The sequence below is a fragment of the Lissotriton helveticus genome, chromosome 7 (genome assembly GCF_964261635.1).
Source record: "Lissotriton helveticus chromosome 7, aLisHel1.1, whole genome shotgun sequence".
NCBI classification, from domain to species: Eukaryota; Metazoa; Chordata; class Amphibia; order Caudata; family Salamandridae; genus Lissotriton; species Lissotriton helveticus.
Window position 1 is genome coordinate 1,040,883,016 of NC_136068.1, and position 17,345 is coordinate 1,040,900,360.

General features: G+C 47.7%; 1 protein-coding gene across 3 annotated transcripts in view; it reads right to left on the bottom strand.

Moving 5' to 3' along the window:
* Positions 1 to 17,345, bottom strand: part of LOC144769658 (glucagon receptor-like) — a 641,797-nt gene that overhangs the window by 237,557 nt on the left and 386,895 nt on the right. For all 3 annotated transcript variants that reach the window (XM_078653833.1, XM_078653834.1, XM_078653832.1), the window contains exons 3-4: positions 3,946 to 4,042; positions 3,676 to 3,783 (exon numbers count right to left, since the gene is read on the bottom strand). In XM_078653833.1, coding sequence (XP_078509959.1) covers positions 3,676 to 3,783; positions 3,946 to 4,042 — 205 coding nt within the window. The remainder of the gene's footprint in view (positions 1 to 3,675; positions 3,784 to 3,945; positions 4,043 to 17,345) is intronic.

Below are 17,345 nucleotides of genomic sequence, written 5' to 3' on the forward strand. Positions count from 1 at the left end.
GCTCTCTCTCTCCCTCTCTCTCTCCCTCCTGCCCTCCACCCTGCCCTCTCTCTCCCTCCTGCCCTCCCTCCTGCCCTATCTCTCCCTTCCTCTCCCTCCTGCCCTCCCTCTCCCTCCTGCCCTCCCTCTCCCTCTTGCCCTCTCTCTCCCTCCTGCCCTCTCTCGCCCTCTCTCTCCCTCCTGCCCTCCCTCTCCCTCCTGCCCTCCCTCCTGCCCTCTCTCTCCCTCCTGCCCTCCCTCTCACTCCTGCCCTCTCTCTCCCTCCTGCCCTCCCTCTCCCTCTTGCCCTCCCTCTCCCTCCTGTCCTCTCTCTCCCTCCTGCCCTCCCTCTCCCTCCTGCCCTCCCTCTCCCTCCTGCCCTCCCTCCTGCCCTCTCTCTCCTTCCTGCCCTCCCTCTCACTCCTGCCCTCTCTCTCCCTCCTGCCCTCCCTCTCCCTCTTGCCCTCCCTCTCCCTCCTGTCCTCTCTCTCCCTCCTGCCCTCCCTCTCCCTCCTGCCCTCCCTCCTGCCCTCTCTCTCCCTCTTGCCCTCAATCCTGCCCTCTCTCTCCCTCCTGCCCTCCCTCTCCCACCCTCCCTCCCTCCTGCCCTCTCTCTCCCTCTCTCTCTCCCTCCTGCCCTCCCTCCTGCCCTCTCTCTCCCTCTCCCTCCTGCCCTCTCTCTCCCTCCTGCCCTCTCTCTCCCTCCTGTCCTCCCTCTCTCTCTCCTGCCCTCCATCCTGCCCTCCCTCTCTCTCCCTCCTGCCCTCCCTCTCCCTCCTGCCCTCCCTGTCCCTCCTGCCCTCCCTGTCCCTCCTGCCCTCCCTCCTGCCCTCTCTCCCTCCTGCCCTCCCTCTCACTCCTGCCCTCTCTCTCCCTCCTGCCCTCCCTCTCCCTCTTGCCCTCCCTCTCCCTCCTGTCCTCCCTCTCTCCCTCCTGCCCTCCCTCCTGCCCTCTCTCTCCCTCTCCCTCTCTCTCCCTCTCCCTCCTGCCCTCTCTCTCCCTCCTGTCCTCCCTCTCTCTCTCCTGCCCTCCATCCTGCCCTCCCTCTCTCTCCCTCCTGCCCTCCCTCTCCCTCCTGCCCTCCCTGTCCCTCCTGCCCTCCCTCTCCCTCCTGCCCTCCCTCCTGCCCTCTCTCTCCCTCCTGCCCTCCCTCTCACTCCTGCCCTCTCTCTCCCTCCTGCCCTCCCTCTCCCTCTTGCCCTCCCTCTCCCTCCTGTCCTCCCTCTCCCTCCTGCCCTCCCTCTCCCTCCTGCCCTCCCTCTCCTTCCTGCCCTCTCTCTCCCTCTTGCCCTCAATCCTGCCCTCTCTCTCCCTCCTGCCCTCCCTCTCCCGCCCTCCCTCCCTCCCTCCTGCCCTCTCTCTCCCTCTCTCTCTCCCTCCTGCCCTCCCTCCTGCCCTCTCTCTCCCTCTCCCTCTCTCTCCCTCTCCCTCCTGCCCTCTCTCTCCCTCCTGTCCTCCCTCTCTCTCTCCTGCCCTCCATCCTGCCCTCCCTCTCTCTCCCTCCTGCCCTCCCTGTCCCTCCTGCCCTCCCTGTCCCTCCTGCCCTCCATCTCCCTCCCGCCCTCCCTCTCTCCCTCCTGCCCTCCCTCTCCCGCCCTCCCTCCCTCCTGCCCTCTCTCTCCCTCTCTCTCTCCCTCCTGCCCTCCCTCCTGCCCTCTCTCTCCCTCTCCCTCTCTCTCCCTCCTGTCCTCCCTCTCTCTCTCCTGCCCTCCATCCTGCCCTCCCTCTCTCTCCCTCCTGCCCTCCCTCTCCCTCCTGCCCTCCCTGTCCCTCCTGCCCTCCTATCCCTCCTGCCCTCCATCTCCCTCCCTCCTGCCCTCCCTCTCTCCCTCCTGCCCTCCCTCTCCATCTCTCTTTCCATCCAGCTCTCCCTCTCCCTCCCCCTCTGTCATCTCACTGTGTGTGTCTGTCTGTGTCAGCCTTCAGCCCGGGCTGATACAGCTTCCTCAGCGCACACACAGAAAGATCCCTATCTGGCAAGAAGTTTCTCAGACTAAAATGCAGTTTGCGCGCGCCCTTCTGATAATTACAGGAGTGTCCACACGACTGTGAGTGAATGGACACCGCATCAGGGTGATTAAGGGGGGTGGGGGGCAAAGAGACAGCTGTCCATCAGTCGCACCAAAGTACTTAGCAGGTCGTTAAAAGACCATTTACATATTATTGAGGCTTTGCTGTAGTGCCCCTGCATCTCCACTCTGACAAACATCTCGCCTGGCTCCACAGAGCAGAGGCGCTAAGGGGTGAAATACAACAAAGCCTCTGCTCTGTGGGGGCCGGGGGAGCGGTGATTATCAAGGTCTCCGAGCCCAGCACTGCTGCGGGGTGTTTGCCAACACTAATAAATAATTTTTTTAAGCACAGGTACGATTGTCTCGAAGGTCCGCGGGCCGCCAAGGAAGGCTTGCCGGGCCGCATCCGGCCCGCGGGCCGTACTATGAGTACCCCTGCTCTACATGCATCAACCAGCACAAAGGTCCCAGACTTTCTCAAGGATGCCCCAGTCTCCCTCCCTTACACTTCCGGATGTCATGATTCCTCCTCGGCAGTGGCCACAGTCACCCTCGCTTGCTTACTTCCGCTCAGGGCTGGCTCTAAGGCCGTGCGACTGAAGTGATTGGGGTGCCGTGTCTGAAGTATATAATGGTTGTAAAAGCACCTGCTGCCACGTTCCTGCTCTTCAGCAATTTTCAGGCAACAATAAAAATGTCAAGATAACTCCGGCGATCAATGTTTGTCCTAGAGAGAGATCGGAGGTTTGTCTAGTCGAAGTTTGACTCGTGATAAGGTAGTGGAGAGGGTTAATATGCCTGCTGAAAAGTATGTGAACCATTCAGATCACAAAGTGTATATAATATAAATAGGTCAGTGGGTTACTGATTTTGTCTGAGGGATCTTTTCTTACTTACAGTTTATAAGTTATAATCCTAACCTAGAACAGTGAGCTATTAATGGTCATCACAGAGCTGCATGCAAACTGCAAGGTATAGATTAGAGTGCTATGATTTTGCCCCAGTCTTTTATTATCCTAGTGTTGGAAAAAGGGCTCATTTGGCTAGAAATCAATTGTTACTATTAAAGAGAACTACAAACATGGTGTTACGTTTTAAATTCTTAGTTTGTACTTCTCCAGACCAAGCACTCTTAAACTGTCCTGCCTACCAGTATGGATGGCATGTGACTCCTACACCTTGTAGTCCTCTTTCTTATGTAACATTTCCTACACACTGATTTACACACGTAGGATTGATTGTCTTTGTGTATTGTGTGTGATGTAAAGTGCTCTGACACCCTACACAGGTATGAGTGGTGGCGGCGCCATAAACTAATTAAATGCATCCGAGAGAGAGCAGTTATGGAGACTTGAGGGGCACTGTTAGAGGGTGATGGTGAGGGAATACCTGGCAGAGGTGGCCACTGGGGGGGTGACAACAAACATTGCCGCACTAGGCGCTGAAGCCACCCTGCTTCTGCAGATCCTCCTTAGGAACGCCAGTGGCATGTCTTGGATCCTCAGTCACCCTTGCGTATCCAGTCTTCCAATCCAGTGGTCCCAGTGACCCTTCATGACGGCCTGTCATCTTCCCCAGACCTCAGAGCCCTTCTTGAACCCCAGCCGCAACCTCTGAGGGCCACTGTCCTCTCCCTGATAGCCCAAGAGCCCCGACAGTTGCCCTCCTTCACAGAATACTCTACCTTTCTTGTACCAGGGCAGGAACCAGGGACAGGTCACATTTGCCGTGGTGTTGGGAAGAGTGTCCGGCCAGCAGGAGAACTTGTCAAAGGTCCGGTTACAGAAGAGTCCTGCAAAGAGAAGGGGGAGTGTGAGGCGAATGCTTAGACGCCGGGGAGCAGAGGCGAGACCAGTGAGTGGTGGTGAGAAGAGGGCAGCAGCAGAGGAGCCCCCTCCCCCCCCCCCCTCGGGGTCCACTTCCCACACACACACACACACACATACAGCTTTACCTGTGGGTATGGGCTCCCGAGACATATTTTCATGACACTCCACTTCGTACTTTTTCCAGCTCTCGTAGACGTAGTCCATGATCTGCGCCGAGGGTCCCTGTGAAAGATTTCAAAATCAGCCAGGCTCATAGCGCTGCGCCCCTGTGTGCTGCTGTTGCTTCCAGCGCAAAGAAGCCAGACCCTCCTCAACTCTTGGCTCTTGAAAAGGGGCCACACAACCTCACAAAAGATCCATGTTATACGATGTATAGCTTATCCTAACTATCCTAAAGGAAAGACCTGCTTTTTTTATCAACAGGGAATATTACGCACTACTGCCTGTATTTTTCAAACGCATTATAATAGTAGCAAAAAACAAGTATTGGCAAAGACAATAGATCTCACTTTGTTTATCTATTGGCATTGCCAATGTTTTTGCTGATGTTCCACAGCATTGGCAAACACCAAAATGCTTGCAGCCAATGCTGAGCAGCATTGGCAAGTAAAACAAGCATTGGCATAGCCAATAGGTCTCGCCTATGGGACCTTATAAGTGTTTAGCCATGCAACAGTTGATGTTGTTGCACCAAGGATATTGTGCTGGATAACTAAACACTTATAAGGTCCCAAAGGCGAGACCTACTAGCTATGCAAATGCTTCATGCTTTAGGTCCCAGCGTTTAGACTTTTCAAATGGTTTCACATTTCGTTGAACAGTGGTGTAATTAGCTGTGAGTCAATATCCCTGTATCAATAGGTCTTTTTTTGTTGCATCAAGGGATACCAAATGGCACGTAAAAATATAATAATAAACGATAGCACAACAAATGTGGATTTCTTGTCTCAGAGGTCTTAATACAACATTTTAGGTATGCTAATTGACCTGCATTTGCACACAAAACTGCATAAACGCACTGATAACACAAATGTTGAACTAGGGGCATAACAAATGATGTTATAATGCTAAGTCCAACACACCCCTTACTCAGAAAGGTGAGCTGTAAGACATCTTGCTTATCTTATTCAACAGCATTCCAGATGTAAAGCAGAGCTGCTGAAAAGAAAGGCACAGTGCAGGAAGGGGGAACAAGTGATGGGTGAATGTCTGCACATCCAGATCCCAACTTACACCCCTCAGGAAATGCTTTAGTACTGCCATAAATACATACTTTCCTCTACCTTAAATGTGAAGGTGTGCAGTGAATGCTGCTCTCACGATTGACATGGTTACTGGGTCGGGAGCATGCATCAGTCATTGGTCATACCGACACTTTCCATTAGTTGGTCATGGGAGTCAGGCTATAACAGAACAGTGGGCGCAGAACTGGTTGGAGCATTACTGTGCCTGCGTCGAGTCTGAAAGCCTTATCAATTTGAACACTTGCTTTTGACAAATTTCCTGATCTGGAGGTTCCGAGTTCGATAAAAACAAGCTGCGAGAAACGCTCTGTGGTGGGGGAGGGGGAGGGGCATTGAAGCGAGGCGCTCGAGCTTGGGCGTGCGAGATGAAAGCCAGATGGTGCCTCCGCTCGTGTCTGTCCGCGATGGCAAAAGTGAAAACAGGCTGGCGAGTGGTGTGTGATGTGCGCGCACCATGACGAGAGAGGAAAGCCAGATGCCGCCTCTGTTCGTCATTGTGCGCATAACCGCACGCTCTATGCCAGCCAAAAAGATGTGGTAGGACTTTTAAAAGCCCACTCACTAAATGTCTCGCCAGGGCAGCGCATGTGCTGGCTCAGGCGAGGCCGAAAAAGAGATAATGGTGAAAGAGTGATGACACAGCCACTGCTGGTGGCCACTTCATTCTCTAGGCGCATGTTTATGCCTAATGATGTATGCGCACATGAATCCCCACACATGCTCACGCCAAGAGAATGTTGGAGGTGCCATTTTTTTATATTTTATTTACTGATCCAAGATGGCAGATGCCACGTGGATAAGTAAATGAAAAGAGCACCCCAGCAGCAAATGACAACAGCTGAGCCCTTCCAAAAATATGAAAATTAAACAAATGCATTGAAAGGATTGGAGTGCACAATTGAGGAGGGATGAGAAGCATGCGGGGTGACAGGCTCGAAATCCACTGCCAGTTTTTGCTAAGGTCCACAAGCTGGCATGTGTCAACGGACAGCTAATATCTTTTAGTAGGCGTGATCTAGAAGCTGCATATATAAGGTAACACAGAGGAGTGGTTCAGCATCTGAAGAGCTCCACCAATCACAGTCTATTTGCCTCCATATAGCCTTTCACTTTCGTTGGTGTACCCTTTGTTGCACCAGAACTTTTCACAATTCACCCTTGGAGCCTAATGTCAGCGGATTCTAAATACCGCAGCACCAAACCTCTGGCTTCAAGCTCATCATGCCCCTGTGACCCTAGTGTGGCTGAACCTTTACCGCTGCTGGAATAGAATGGAAATCAGAATTTGTCAAGAAGGGGAAGACCTTCAAGAAGCTACCTGGAAATTAGAAGGGTGACTGTGACCTCTGTATTTTAAAAAAAATCACATCTTCCCTTCACTTTAATTTGGAAAATCTTATGGTAGGACCAGAGGCTTCCTTTAATGCAAGTTTAAAACGTGATAATAACTGCAGTATTGAAATGCTTAAAAGATCTGAAGTCAAATGTCCTACACATGAAATATCCTGGCCAACCTGTACCTTCAGAATGCTGTGCTATCTGCCCACGGAGGCCAGGACCGCTCTTGTCCATGTGCTGCGGGTGTGGAATTCTCCCTCCCTGCCTCCTGATCACCGTGTTGTCCCTTTGGGCGCAGGAAAAGGAGGCCATCTAATGGAAAGCAGGAATCAGGGCTTTGAGGGAGATCTTAATGAGGGTGTCACTTCTACATATATCATGGAGCATTCAACCACACACTGCAGTTTGAGGAAATGCTGCATAGAAGCCAATCTTGTGCGTTGGAAAGGTGGAATACCTTATCTTTGAGCGTTAGCTTTACAAAGCCCTTGCATCAGAAACTCAAAGTTTATCATTCATGAATGCCTTTGCCCAAAGAGTCTAAAAAGAGTCGACCTGAGCAACAACTTTGACCTTTGTTAATGGCGTGGAATTGAGAACCTCGATGGATTCTCTTGACAAATCTCCACAATAGAGGATAGGACCCCACAGGGACATGTGTAATACAGTTATGACCTGACAACATTACAGTTCTTCACACGTGTACATTCCATAGTTAGGCAAATATTGATGGCTAAAACTATATCTACAGAAGTGGCAAAGAAGGTAAGTTTCATTCAACAGTCATGCTAGATCAATGTAATCATATGCTACCAAGTACCAACATTCTTATAAGTAGATGAAAACCCATATTTCACTAGTATGACATTGTGGTGCAGAAAGCTTTGTGGGTTCAGATCTCTGACTGGAGCCTAAGAAAAGATACAAACAGGAGAAGATCTTCTATAAGACTTGAGGAGCATTCAACAAATCCATTCAAAGTTCAGGATCTCAGGAATACATTCTTGCTCCAGCAAAAAGGGTGTATCCTGCCCTTTGACGCTTCATGTCTCCTCTCTTATTCTGCCACTCAGGAAGCACTGTGAAAGGCCAGAACGGTGAGTTCATCACTTCAAGTCTCAGGGACACGTACTGAGATGCTTCCTTTACCTATGAATTATATGAATATGGAGCCATTTTGCCCGATGATGTGAATTCTTTCATTCACTTCCCAGGCCCAGCAGAATAATAATGACTGGACCTTTCCTACCCTAAACAGCACCAATAGAGTGTTTTGCTCACTCACACCGATTCGGAGCCCTGTTTTCTCCTTAGGCCCATCGTTTGGGCTACTGATGATAACTCACCCCCAGTCTCCCCTCCCCACACTCATGTCCTGAGGAAGACCCCATCGTAAGGGACATACTTTCCTGCCACTGTCCAGGGGTCGAAACGTCGACATCTACCAGACTAGCCAGTCTGACCAACAGCGATTGATCACTGTGGCTTTATCTATAACTATGGCTATGTAAATATCTGGATGTAATGTGATTTACTTGGCTCTTGTATGAGCCCCTTCCCAGCCGCGGTCGGTAGGGGAGTACCTGCCGGGGCGGTGACGTGAGGAGGGGGAGGGGCAGGGTGGGAGTTAGTAATGTATGGACAATGGAGGTTTGCAGGTAAGTAAACATTTAAATAAATCAAACGAATTTCGTTGCGCGCACTGCATTGCATTTGGGGATGCAATGCGCGCAACGAAATTCGTTTGATTTATTTAAATGTTTACTTACCTGCAAACCTCCATTGTCCCTACATTACTAACTCCCACCCTGCCCCTCCCCCTCCCCACGTCACCGCCCCGGCAGGTACTCCCCTACCCACCGCGGCTGCCCCTCTCTGAGAAATAACTACGTTTGTGAATTCTACACTGTTCCATTCACTACCTTATCCTCACTCCATCCACTACACCCTCACCCTCCCCCCCTGGGGCACTGCTTTGAATATTGTGTTAACAAATGTTATAAAATACAGGTTGCTCAGTGTGATTAAATAACACTGTTCATTAAGAATACTACGATTCTGTGTATAACTGTGTATGGTTTTCTTTGTTCTTTAAAACACAGTCATTCGTACACTGGGACCATTCTCCCTACGTTAGGTTTAAGCGTAGCCTGTCGATACTTTCTGATTATGTGCATTACATGGATAATGTATCAGCATCATGAGAGCTCCGATGTCCTTGGATGATACTGGCATTTATGGGGTGACAACAGGTCCTAGCCGCATGATTTGAGATTATGCACATGATACTAAATATACAAGAATAGTTGTTTTACTTGAATATTCTTCACGTGGTTGATACATTAGCACTACTCTTAGATGGTGGGCAATAACACTAGTCCCTCTCCTATGTCAAAGACGTACATTGATAAATACAAGATGGTCATTGCGTGTACACCGTTGTCGTTATTTGGCAGCACCTGAGTTAGCGTTTAGCTCAGCTACACAACCATTTTGTTAACTTGACTTAAGTACGGGGGGCCATTTTGTATTTTGTGGCTTCCATTTTGTACGAACATGCGGCCTCGTGGTAGAGTGTCCTTTTGTCCTTCCTCCATGCCAATGAACCTTCCACTTTGCCCAGCAACAGGCTATTCTTAGCGATGGTCAGTTTCACGCATGCGTACACACGAATCTCCGGACTAAGAGAGTGGTCACTCTTTAGGAATGTTCCCCTAACTGACCAGTGGTATTAAGCCCCTCCCACATGCTGGCTGTGCGCCAAAAATGTCCTTATATGTACCTAAAACTGTTCAAATGTGTACCGCCTATCTTTTTATTACCTTCAAACTGTATAAAAGAGGTCGCGCACCGATGTTCGGTGTGATACTTCTTGCATTACCGAAGGGTGCTGTAGGAGTGTACCACCACCCCATGGGGTCCTAATAAACTTGTCTCTTTGCATTTTCAGTTTCCGTGCCAATTTCCGTCTATGGTGTTTGAGTGTTTTTGCAGAGTATGTAGGCCTGACAGAACCCGATACCTCAATTGGCGACCACGAAGGGACTCATCGGCGACTCGGATGCCCGAAGGAGAGGTCACAACGAAGGATTGGAAACTCGCTATGGACGCGTACGCTGCCACTGAGTGACCCGAGTCTCGGCACCCACGGTGTTTTTCCCTTCCTTCTGATCTGACCTTCCAGGTGGCGCCGGTCTTCGACTGAGATCCTGATCGGTTGGTTTGTCGCGTAGTGCCCGTTTTGGCTGATTCGGCTACGGAACTTGGCAGTTGGAAATCTGGACACTTTTGAAGATATTTGGTAAGCTTATGTTTGGTAAGGTAGTCTACTGACACTTACTGTGGCTTTTTGAATTTGAATTTGAATTTGTATGAGTTAGCTAACGTTTGGACCTATGATTTGAATTATATGTGGAGTGCACCTCACATAGGCAGGCATGTAGGGATATTTCTCTGATTTTGAATTTGTTTGAACGGCACATCGTGAGTAAGTACTTTTTAAAGTGCCATTTGTTGTAATATCGCGTCTCCGTGATATTTTTGAACATGCCTGTTCTCAGCACACTCCGAGGAATGTGCTGTTTTGGAAATGGTACCAGTTATCGATTAAATGAATCTCAGCCGGCTCCCCCAGAGGGGACTCCTAACCGTGAAATGTACATTAAATTTGGCCTTCCTCCCATAATGTATAGCACGTTATGGCATAAATATACAAAATCTGATCGTGAATTGCAGTGGCCACTACATGGGTCATTCGATTTGCGAAAAGTCCAGTATGTGGAGCAGTGTTTGTTCCAGCGCAGGTCTAGACAGGACATGTTTGATTGTGTGCGTATGTGGGAGAAAGCGGTGCGTGAACGAATGAAGCGTGAAGAAGCCTTGGCGGACAAAGAGCAGCGCAAGGCTGCTCGGGATAAAGCTTTGCAGCTACAGGAGAAGGAATTGCAGGAACAGAAAGAGAAAGAGAGTCGAGAGCGTAATTTACAAGTTAATGGTCAGTTTCCTCTTCGGCGTCCTCTCTATCCTGTCCTTACTAATGAATCAGATGATTTTTCATTGTTAGATCGTTGCCCGCCTCCGTATGTTCAGCCTACGGCTCCGGATGTGGAATCGGACGAGGATAATCAGGACAAACAATGTACCAGGTTACATGCCGAGCGTATGACGGAATTGCGTTTGGTTGCCCGTAAACTTAATGTAAATTCTATAACTGTTTCAGAGGTTGATGATTTTATGAGTAAGTGGTCCGACAAGGAACGATTGTATTTTTTAGATCATTTTGCAGGCGAAGTTGTTGAGCGGTTTAGAAAACAATCTCCTGAGTTTGAACCTAAGGATATATCAGTTGGTCGTGAGAATTTCCGTAAAGGTGTTTTTGCTCTTTCAGATGCAGAGGAATTTTTCCGACGGTTGATTTGGTTACGGGATGAGGCGACACGATTGCGAGCGGTGAAAAAGGCATCGAATCCACCAGCGTCTGAATCGACGGAAACTTCTTGAGTGTGCCCTATCTATGGATCAGATAAGAGTGTTGCGATTAATGTTTTGCCTATGCGGGAAGCCGCACCTTTGTATGTCCCTCCCAAAGGGGACGGTACTGATGATGATAAGACGTCTAAAGATTCAAGGGGCTATTTTGTGTACAATTGGGTTTATACGCCATGGAATAGAGCAGATGTTATGGCACTTAAGAATGCTCTGCCTGATCCCCGTAAAAATCCAGCAGCTTTCTATGAAGGTGTGGAGGGCGCTATTTCTTCATGTATTATGACGTTAGTCGATATTGATCTTTTCTTTGGGTTGATATTGCCTCCTGATATGTGGAGAGCGATTCGTAAGTTTGACGATCGTACGATATTAGGAGCAGATTGGAAGGAGATAGTGAGGGCTGACCTAGATAGGGAACCTGCCTGTAAACCGTGCCAGTTAATTTTAGAATCACCGACGGCTATCTTGACTAAATTAAAAACTCTTGTCCCCCCTAAAAAGATAGATTGGACAGTATTGGCATCTTGTAAACAGAAGCTAGATGAATCCGTTTCTGACTTCTTTTCACGTTTTGAGGAAGCATTCCATGATTATAGTGGTCAATCATTAACAGAGGACACGGGCAGACATTTGTTTGTAGACAAGTATGTGGCTAATCTCCTACCGGAGATTGCAAAACGATTAAAGGCTAGTGAAAGTTCGTGGACTACTGCAACGCCCGCTTCTTTATTAACAATGGCTCAGTATTATGAACGACAGGAATTAGAGGCAAAAGAGAGTAATGATAAGAAGGTGAAAGACTTAAAGACGAAGGTAATGTTGGCACAAGTTCATGTTACGCAATCGAGAGGGAATGATAGGGGCAGACGAGGATCGTACGTTACGTCTCCCCCGCGTTCCGACATTTCTGAGGACCAGTGTGCGTACTGTAAACAGTTTGGACATTGGGTTGCAGATTGTCCGGTACTTCGTGAACAGCGTAGTCAGAGGGGTCGAGGAAGTGGAAGGTCACGGAATAGTTATTCAGGACCGAGAGGTGGAGCGAATGACCGTGGTAGGTTTGAAGAGAGGGGTCGTGGTCAGGTTGAACATAATACTTTTGATCGGCGAAATCAATATCAGGTAGCTGAAGGAGAACATATTGAGTCACAGGATAATAGACATGCATAGGATTGCGTAGGATGGGGTGTGGAATCGGTTGAGGTACCAGTCGATCAGAGGGGTCCATATATATCAGCACATGTTTTGGGTTCTACTGATCAGTTTCTGGTTGACACAGGAGCTACTCGTAGCGCTCTGTCCAAACACTTGGTTCCAAGGGCTCCCCTGTCTGGCGAAATAATTACAGCAATAGGGTTCGATGGAACACCTTCTCTAAGCCCACTGTCTCAACCTCTTACCTTTCATGTTGACAAATTCAATGCCCCATGTCCTTTTCTATTATCCCCAAATACACCAGATAATATTATGGGACTTGACATACTAAAGCATTTTCGTGCAACAATACGCTGTGCCCCTGAAGGGGTGCGGGTTATTTTGAATGAAAACTACCCAGAAATTGAGAGATTGTGCCTCATGCAAGAGTCCGATGCATTAGCTTCCCTTCCAAGCACGTTATGGGCCATTTCTGATACTGATGTGGGTAAAATGATTATTCCACCTGTGCACATTACTGTGAAGGAGGGAGCGATATTACCTCGTGTTCCTCAGTACAAGATCTCTAGAGAAGGCGAACTGGCTTTGACTCATATTGTGAATGACTTGATAACAGCAGGGGTGGTGGAGGAAGTTCCCTACAATGTTTGCAACAGTCCAATTTTGCCGATTCTAAAGAAAGATACAGACTCCAAGGTTTATCGTTTCATTATTGATTTGAGAGAAATTAATAAGATAGTTGTACCCCAGTACCCAGTAGTGTCAGATATCACCACGTTACTTACTCTGGTTCCACCCACAGCTACTACATTTACGGTGATCGATTTGAAAAACGCTTTCTTTTCGATTCCCATCCATCCTGATAGCCGATATTTGTTCGGTTTTACATTAAATAATAAATCTTATAGATTTTGTCGAGTTCCTCAAGGTTACACAGAAAGTCCCAGCATTTACAGCCAGGCTTTGAAAAGACAGCTTGATTCTTTTGATTTGCAGTCTGGGGTGGCGCTTATACAATATGTTGATGACATCTTGCTTGCAGCAGATACACAGGAGCAATGCGAGGAGAGTACGCTCTACCTGCTTTCTTTTCTTGCTGACCATAATCACAAGGTTTCACGGAAAAAGCTGCAATACTGTAGACCAAAGGTGACATATATTGGTCATCTTTTGTCTAAGGAGGGACGTGCATTTACATCAGACCGAATTCCAGCAATCTTAGATACACCAGTCCCTTGCACACAGAAGGATGTTCGTGCTTTCATAGGTTTGACGTCCTTTTGCAGGCAATGGATACTAGGATTTTCATACATTGTAAAACCTTTGTTAGCATTGCTGTCCAAAACTGCACCAACCTCCCTTGAATGGACGGATGAATGCCAGAATGCTTTTGAACAATTGAGACAAGCTCTTTGCTCTGCACCAGTGTTAGGTACACCAGATTATACAAAGCTCTTTACACTGTATGTGCATGAGAAGGATGGATGCGCATTGTCAGTTTTAGTACAGTTACACGGAGACAAACAGAGACCCTGTGCATATTTTTCAGCGGTACTCGACCCTGTGGCTCGAGGACTGCCTGGATGCCTTCGAGCAGTTGCAGCAACAGCAGTAGCTATACGGCAGAGTGAGGGAATAGTTTTATCGCACAAATTGTTGGTGTTAGTTCCCCATGCAGTAGATGCGCTATTGAACCAAACAAAAACGCAGCATCTAACCAGTGCCCGTTTAACAGGATACGAGTTAACGCTGCTGGCGCCACACATTACATTGAAGAGGTGCGCCACTCTAAACCCCGCCACTTTATTGCCATATCCTGTTACTGAGACCCAGGAAGAAGAACAACATGATTGTGTTTTTCTGACTGATGAACAAACAAAGGGTCGTGTCGATTTACAGGATACGCCACTTCCAGATGTAGATGGGGAACTGTGGGTTGATGGATCGTGTGTGAGATTGCCAGATGGTACAGCTTCCGCGGCCTATGCGATCACGACACTTAAGACGGTGGTAGAAACAGCACGGATACCGCAGAAATCGGCTCAAGCAGCTGAATTAATAGCCTTAACGAAAGCATGTGAGCTAAGTGCTGGATTATGTGTGAATATCTATACCGATAGTCGTTACGCCTTTGGAGTAGCGCACGATTTTGGCCTACTCTGGAGGGAACGAGGGTTTATGACTTCACATGGAACACACATTATGTAAGGAGAGTTGGTATGTGATCTCCTGAATGCACTATTATGCCCGAGGAAGGTGGCGATAATAAAATGTAGTGCACATAAAAAGGTGACAGACAAAATAGGGCAAGGGAACGCTTTTGCAGACCGCATAGCGAGAGAGACTGCCATGTTGCACAATGACTCCCCTATGTATGTGGTGAGATCGCAAGCCGAGCGATGGCATGATGCTAGAGAGGAAGTTTTAGACATACAGAAATCAGCGTCTGAAGCGGAGCTTGCAGCATGGGCAATAGAGGGAGTGTTGGATGATGAGGGTTGCTGGAGAAGCAAAGACATGAAGAGATGGAAATTACCTGCTGCTTACTGGCAAGCAATGGTTCAGATGGCACATGGGCTGGCACATATTGGAGCTCTTGCAATTACTAAATTGCTTACACGAGTTTGGGAGCACCCTGAGATTACCAGCACGGCTAGGAGAATAGTACAGACCTGTCTGATATGCCTACAGTACAATCCTGCTAAAGGGACCTCTACTCCTAAAGGAGGGTTCGTTCCACCTACTGCACCATTCGAAGTACTGCAAATGGATTACATCCAGCTGGAGCGCTGTAATAACCTCAAGTATGTCCTAGTGGTGGTGTGTGCTTTCAGTAAATGGATTGAAGCCTACCCCACGAAGGATAATACATCATTAACAACAGATAAGGTGTTACTGAAAGAGTACTAACCACGTTATGGTGTTTGTAAATTTTTGTGGAATGATAATGGTCCTCATTTCGTTGGGAAAATAGTGGAGCATGTCCTGAAAGTATTGGGAATACGACAAAAGTTCCACGCTGTATTTCACCCGCAGTCAGCAGGTCTAGTAGAAAGGTATAATGCGACACTGAAGCTGAAGCTAGCAAAGATCATGGCATCCACGTCTTTGAAATGGCCGGACGCTTTACCATTGGCATTATTGTCTATTAGATCAGTGCCACACTCTCGAACTGGCCTCACACCCTATGAGATGGTGTTTGGAAGGCCGATGAATATTTGGGGAGTTCCAAAGCCTCGTTTGATACATGATGTGCCTTGTAAAATGATGAACGATTATTTGGCACGATTAACAAATGATTTATCTTCTATTCATCAACAGGTTCGAGAAGCGCTCCCCGACAATTCCATTGGAGAGGCTCACAATCTTCATCCTGGCGACTTCGTGATGATCAAGGTGTTTGAGAGATCCAGCAGCTTGGAGCCGAGGTGGCGTGGCCCTGAGCAAGTGCTGCTGGCAACGCGGACGGCTGTGCGTGTCACGAATAAGAAGCGGTGGATACATTCAACGCACTGCCGACGTGTCTCTCCGGATCTGGTGAACCCTACTGTGCTGTCCGACTACAGAGACATCTTGGACGTGGAGAAGAGCCCAGCTGTTACGCCTCACGAGTCGGAGGGAGCCTTCCCGGACCACACTGTTTCTGGTGGAGTGAAGTACAATCTGCGGCCAAGGAAATAATTTTTTTTTTGTATTTTTCATGACTGGTTGGTAACCGTTCCGAGGTTTGTGAAACGGAAGCCGGGAATATCAAGGGGGGGATCAGTTCTGGCCAGTGTAGCGACACCCGTCTTGAATCTCGGAGAAAAACTCAACGTCAGCCTCGGTTCTCAGCACCATATTTTTATTTTTAGTTTGCTTTCTTGAGACTTCTGTTCATTGTACCATGGCACCTATGACACTGAGAAACAGAAGACTTTTGGGCGCGGTTCTTTTTGTTGCAACAATAGTGGTGATAGCAGTAATAGCTTGGACTACAGAAAGACTATTTCCTGCACGGGACTATTTACTTACTGCCTACCACTCCAATTCCATCTGAACATTTTCATTTTACTTTGCCCTATCACGAAGAAAGACATAGACAGACCTATTTGAATAATAGTTTCAATCAGATATTGCATCACACGCACAATATGACCAACACGTCCAACTGTTGGGTATGTGGGATGTTCCCCGGGCATCAGAAGAAGGGAGGAACCCCACTTATTCCTCTTCCTTTCTCTCATAATGGGTCATGCAATGCTTGGTATACTCTTCTCTTTACTTTAAGATGGCCAACAAAAGGTGGACTACTTTTTCGACTGAACAAGTTCTGCTATAATGATCGAGATGGCTATCCACAAGCAGAAGGAACTAAATTCGAGTGGGAAGAATATCGACCGGACAATGTATCTGCACCTCGCATCTTCACTAATCAGAGACTTACAAATATGTCCAGTTTACATGTAATTACTGTCATTGATACGAAAGCAGATCTCTGTATTAGGAATAAGGGAACCGTTCCGGTGGGGAGAAGTGAATGCAATATTACTCTTGCTTTTGATACTCCCAACGGTATTTCATTTGTGGCCTCACGAAACACTTATTTTATCTGTGGTAATAAAGGTTATCATCGTCTTCCTCTTGGATGGTTAGGCACATGTTACATATCCTTTGTATTACCCCCTGTGTTTATTGCCCCACCTATGTATCATAATGATTTTGTATTATATCATGATTTTATTTTGAATAGAGTTAAGAGGACATTGGACATTGATGGGGTTGATCAAACCAACACCTCCCTACAACAATATGTGGATTTTAATTTAGGGTTATTTTCTTTTGTGGGTGCTGCTCTAAATAGCAGGAAAATTTGGCGGCTAACACGTGTTGTGGAGGCAGTTGCTAATGAAACTGTTTCTGCTTTAGGGAATATAACTGAAGAGCTCCAGATTACTAGAATTGTTACACTTCAGAACCGAATGGTTCTGGATGTAGTATTAGCTGATCGTGGGGGTGCATGTCGTATCATCGGAAGTAGTTGTTGCGTCTATGTCCCTGACAATTCGCCTTCTGTGTATGATGCCATTTCTAAATTGCACAAAATTGCTTCTGAAATTCACACTGATAATGGTACCTGGACTTTTTCAGGTTGGTTTTGGACTATGCTCAGTACATGGGGCTGGAAACTGCTAACGATTCTATGTGCAATTATTGGAATATTCTTCTTTTGCTGTTTATGTATTCAATGTGGTCCTGCTCTATGTTCCGTATGTATTACGGCCTGTATCCCATCCAAACGAGCTATTGCTAAAAAGGTA